At 56.3% G+C, this 5273-nt stretch overlaps 1 protein-coding gene across 1 annotated transcript; it reads right to left on the bottom strand.

Annotated features, from left to right (window-relative positions):
- Positions 1–710: 710 nt before the first annotated feature.
- NKX2-6 (NK2 homeobox 6) lies at positions 711–4667 on the bottom strand. Its single transcript, XM_036282180.1, has 2 exons — positions 4400–4667; positions 711–1336 (listed from the first exon to the last, which is right to left on the bottom strand). Exons 1-2 carry the CDS (start codon positions 4665–4667, stop codon positions 711–713), a joined length of 894 nt encoding a protein of 297 aa, XP_036138073.1.
- Between the last annotated feature and the right edge of the window lie 606 nt (positions 4668–5273).

Raw genomic sequence — 5273 nt, 5'->3', positions numbered from 1 at the left:
GTGTATTTCCTCAAGATGTTGAGTTGTATACAAGAGACAAAATGCACTGGCATGGAGGGAAGAAGCAGAGCATACTTCGTGGACAGCAGTTGCAGCCGCAGGAAAGGGAGCTCCACTGGAGTAATCTGGAGCACCCAGGAGTGCAGCCTGGTGCTGGGGAAGGGGTGGGGTGGGCTTAAATCCCTCAAGAGCCCCTCTTCCTGACCCCCTGAACCCTTTTTCTGGCTAGCTCTTCATCACCCTTGCCTCAGTCGACTCTTTTTCTCATTCTTTCCCCTGACCTGTTGCCCTTAGAAGGTTTCGCCCTCTAGAGTCCCCCTCCCCCCAGTCACCTCCGAGCGCCCAGGGCTGCAGCACACAAATTAAAGAACCTTCTAGCCTCCTAAATTTGAGACCCCCGAGTCACCTTCCTCAGTACTGCCCTGCCACTGGGAACTGCCCGCCACTCTTGGCTTTCCTCCTTCCTTCAGCGCTGCTTCGTGGGCGGCTGGCGAAGGCCCTACGTTGTCTCTGAGGAGAACGTTCCCAGGGCCTTCATCTGGAAAGTTCATAGGGGGCAATTCACAGACCCAGGGATCGCTCCAGGGAGAAGTGCCATCCGGATTGCCTCTTCCCTCCAATGCAGCGGCCCATCTTCTCTGCTGCTACCCTTTGGCTGAGAGTGGGGCTGGAACCCCTGGCCTTGCGGGGTGTGTCTGAGTCAGGGCGCATCACCAGGCAGGGACACCCTGCAGCGTGGCGGGCAGATGGCCCTGCGCGCTGAGGCTCGGGCCACCCCCACCAAGGCCCAGGCTGGCCAGGGGCGCGGGAGGTGCGGGACCCGGGGGCGCGCCCGCGTAGCCTCCGCTGTATCCCGCTACGTAGGGAGCGCCCGCGTAGCTGCCGTAGCAGGAATAGGGAGCGGCGGCGGCGCCGTAGGGACCCGGGAAGGCCGGCGCGCCCGGGCCCAGGCAGGGCTTGCCGTCCCGCACCAGCACGGGCACCGCCACCCGGCGCGGCGCCAGGGGGTGGCCTGCCAGCTCTAAGGACTTGTCCTGGCGCTGTCTCTTGCACTTGTAGCGCCGGTTCTGGAACCAGATCTTGACCTGCGTAGAGGTGAGCTGCAGCGCGCTGGCCAGGTGCTCGCGCTCCGGCGCCGACAGGTACCGCTGCTGCTTGAAGCGCCGCTCCAGCGCCAGGACCTGCGCCTGCGAGAAGAGCACGCGCGGCCGCCGCCGCTGCCGCGCCTTCGGCTCCTCCGCGCGTTCGATGAGCGTCCCGTCGCCGCTGCTGCCCGCGCAGCGCTCTGGCCCGCGGGTCTCGCCGCGGAAAGGCGAGGCTGCGCGGAGGCAGGGCTCTAAAAGCACAGGGAGGAACACTGTCAGCGCCCAGCCTAAGGCTCCCGTGAGCAATTCTTGCACGGTTTTCAGTGGACGCCCCTCTCCCTGGGTAGCCTTTATTTCTTCCCCCCTCTCTCCTTCCTTTTTGATGACACCTCACTCCTGTCCCAGGCCGGTCTGAAGGCTCCTTTCCCCCAGCACAATTGCTTTTGTACCTGCTAGAACATATGTAAATTGTGACAGTCTGTTGCCCCCGGTGTACAGCCGTTTCCCAAAAGACTCTTCTTGACAAAGAGTCTAAGACAGCTTTATTTTCCTCTTAGAATATCTTTTTTTTTTGTTTGTTTTGGTAAGTAGTGGTGTGGAGGCGGTTTGCTGTGATTTCTATTCCAACGTGTAGTTGAGTTTGAGGAAGCTTTTGCTGCAAGAATGAGGAGTGAGTAAAGGGCTTAACAGATGGGGGCTGACTTTGGACTGCCCTTGGTAAAAAAGGGGGGGGGGTGGAAGGGGCAAGAGAGAGAGAGAGAGAGAGTAGGTGACTTGTTTGCCAGAGGCTCCTGTCCTTCTGGTAATTCAGCGTAGTCACGCACACATTGCCACGTACTTGGCTCCAAACTAGAGTCCCTAGTGTCTGCCACCTTCACCCTGCCTTGCCACACACCCTTGTCATTTTTTAAATTTAATTAATTAATTTATTTTTGTTACAGATATTTCTCCCTTTTCCTCCACTGATTCCCTCCTCCCCCTCCCTCCCGGCCCTGTCCCCAGCTTTGCCATGTGTGCATGAACAATGGACATGCACCCTTGTCTTTTTGATCACCAAATGCTCCACCTGCAGCAGGGGCCAGCCCCATATTTCTTAGACGCGACGTTCTGTAATCCAAAATTAACAAAATAAAATAAAATAACACTGTCTGGCTCCTGACTCTTGGCTGAGAAACAGGTTCTCTAGGAGGTATATGTATAGTTGAGATCCATGTCTAGCTTTGTAAAAAGGGGCCTTTTTCTCCTTTGGGGTTTGTGGCAAGCGGGTAGCCTTGGCTAGGTCCTGACCTCCTCTTCCCTAGGCCAGCGCCCAGGCAGCGCACACCAAATGGGCTCCAACTAAACCGGTTAAAACAGGGCTAAAGACCACAGCTGCAGACGCTATGCTCAGAGCCCACCAAGATGCAGGCTCCCTGCTCCTCTTCCCACCTCTCTACTATCTTGACTTAAGCTCTGTTTTTACTGAAGATTCCAGGAAATGCAGTTTTCCTGGAAACTCAGCCAGGAATAAACCAGGAACTTGGAGGGAATGCAAGCTCCTGGATCCTCGAACAGGACATGTTTAATTAGACCTGATGCAGGTTGGAACTCAACTCTAAATCCCCAGCCGAGTTGGCACAATCTCCTATGGGATGAGCTGCTTGGTACTTAAAGTTTGAAGAAATAAAAACTCTCTTCAGAGAAGTCAATACTCAGAGGAACAGAAGACATCTTTTCCTCACAAAGAGACAAAAATATTGACAAGGTTTGTTTTCTTAGCAAATCAAAAAGTAACAAGTGTCCTTAAGCGACTCTGTGAAACACGCAGGACCCTATGGGAAAGTTACTGACCAGGCAGGCTGAGTGCCAGCACCTCTTGCCCTTCTGGTCACAGTCTGGATCCTCTCTACTCTGTGCCCCCGAAAGCATGGTGGGTCAGCTAGGCCACCAGAAAAGTTCCCTCTCCTGCGTGATCGCCACTGTGGGCTTAGTTCTCAGAGCTAGGCTTGGGACCTTCTCCGCGTCCAAGGCAGCGGAAGAGGACACACTATGGGTGTCTTCAGGTGCCTTGGGCTGCGATGGGAGAGCAGTGGTCCGAGGAGTGTGACCCTTTCTCGCTAGAACCGAATTGAACGCCGAGTTGGCTGAGCAGCCCTGAGGGAATTCAGTGTTTAGAGTCCGCTGCAAAAAAACCCTACCCCTTCTTTGCGAACAAAGCGAAGTTTAATCTCCAGGCTCTGAAGTCCGTGAATAACCAGCCTGCAAGTGGATGAATAACTCTCAACTAGTCTCTTTATTTACTTGGTCAGTTTGCGCCTTGAACGGAGGGGCCAAGACACAGCCAGGCAGAGAGGTGGGCCGACCTGCAAAGCACCTCTCAGGGCCCCCAGATCTGCATCGAGGCTGCAGACCCAGGCTCAGAGGTTGGACCGGAGGAAGAGTGGCATTTTCATCCCTCGGAATGTCGCGCCTCTCAGACACAAGCCTTCCTCATGACAGGAGCCCATGCAACACAACTCTCCGCCCGCCTCTTCTCTTCCTGCTGCTGGACACAGAGGCTAGGACCTCGCTGCCCGCGCACCAATTGCGCCTTCGAGACCAGGCGCCTAAACTGCCCCGAGACTCCGCAGAGCAGCTTCTCCAAGCAGCTCAAATTCAAGCTACCCCTATTGTGTTCCCAGACGCGGAGGGCTAGCCACTAGACCCCGCAGGGTTGTCCACGTCTCAGGACTCAGGCATCAACTGGTTCGGTCGCCACCTCTCACCTTTGAGAGGAGGAACCTGGCAAAGGATTGACCGGACTGGCCAGCCCACTTAGCAAGCTCCAAGAGAGGGCCGGCCTAAGACTGACCCCACAGCTGTCGGAATTTCTTCTCCCAAAGTGCCCCGCTGCATTGCCGGGACACATGGGTTAGGCACATGGGTTAGGGTGGAGAGACTCGGAGGTGGCAGGGAAGGCAAGCGGTGACTAAGCACAGCTAAGACAGTGTAGCGGTTTCGCTGTAAGAAAGAGAAGCTGGAGTTTCCGGGACTGTGGCTGTGAGTGCGGTGATGTGTTTGTGGGAATATGAGGACTTGCTGTGGGATTAGTAAAGCCTTAATTAAGTTTCAGGACCTTAGTTTCCTTAGGAGAGGTGAAGCACACTGGGGATCTGGTGGGGTGGTAGAGTAGGCGCAGAGCCTACTCTTTTGGACTTCATTTGAGGGGGAAAGAGGCTGGGCCCTTGTGACTGGGAAGACCAGGAGATGCATGTCCTCCCATGAGACAACTGGTAGTCACCCATCCCTACCCTCCTGATCTTCCTGTAGGTGTCAAGACCTGAGAGTGTACTCACCCACCGGTTCCGTGTCCATCTCTGTGACCAGCTCGCTGGAATCCCCAGGAGGTTCCGACCCGTTCTCCCTTCTCTCGGCGCCGCCACAGCTACCGGTGTTGTAAACCTCCGACTTTCGCGGTTCTGGGACCAGTAGCAGATACCGAGAGCTTTCCCGGCTCCTCCCTGCCGCCTGAAATTGCAAGGCCTCGAGGCCAATCTGTTCGCGCTCTTGTCTCAGGATGTCGTTGACCAAGAAGGGCGTGGAGGTGACGGGATTCTGCAACATCCCGTAGGTGGGAGGAGCGGGGCTGGGGCGACCCCTGTCCCCGCAGAGTGCAACGCCCTGAGCTTACCGTCTTGTCGCTGCTGGCACCGCAGACCCAAGGTCTGGGGCAGACGCCTAGCGTCCCGGACTGCGCCTTCCTCAGGGCCATCCCTAAGGGCCGGGTGACCAGGGCCAAGTGACGAGACTGTCGACCCCCATTGGTTCCTTGAGAAACCACGTGCTAACTCAGTAGCACCTTCCTCTCCAAGCGCTTTCCTCCCGCGCCCTTCTAATTCCTCTGCAAGCCCCAGCCATTTTCTGGGGAGGTTTGGTTAGTATCAATGGTTCTCAGATGCTAGGAAAAAGGAAGAGATGGTGGTGCGCAAGGCTCCTATCTCGGTGAATACGGTACAAGCGTAAGCTTCCGAGGTCAACCCCGGGTCCGCCGGGACAGTCCTAGAGGACTTTCAGGGATGGGGGATGGAGCCCTTTCTTTGCAACCCGAGCCTGACCTTCCGGAGTGGCACTAGCTTAACTCTCCACTCCAGTTGCAGAGGAACTCAGGTGGAGACCGCTGTGCACCCGGAGGAATGTAGGTATACGCAGGAGTCTTCGTGGGCGCAAGGC

Source organism: Molossus molossus, unplaced genomic scaffold (assembly GCF_014108415.1).
Source record: "Molossus molossus isolate mMolMol1 unplaced genomic scaffold, mMolMol1.p scaffold_m16_p_4, whole genome shotgun sequence".
In the NCBI taxonomy this organism is placed as follows: domain Eukaryota; kingdom Metazoa; phylum Chordata; class Mammalia; order Chiroptera; family Molossidae; genus Molossus; species Molossus molossus.
This window is presented reverse-complemented; position numbering and strand designations above follow the sequence as displayed.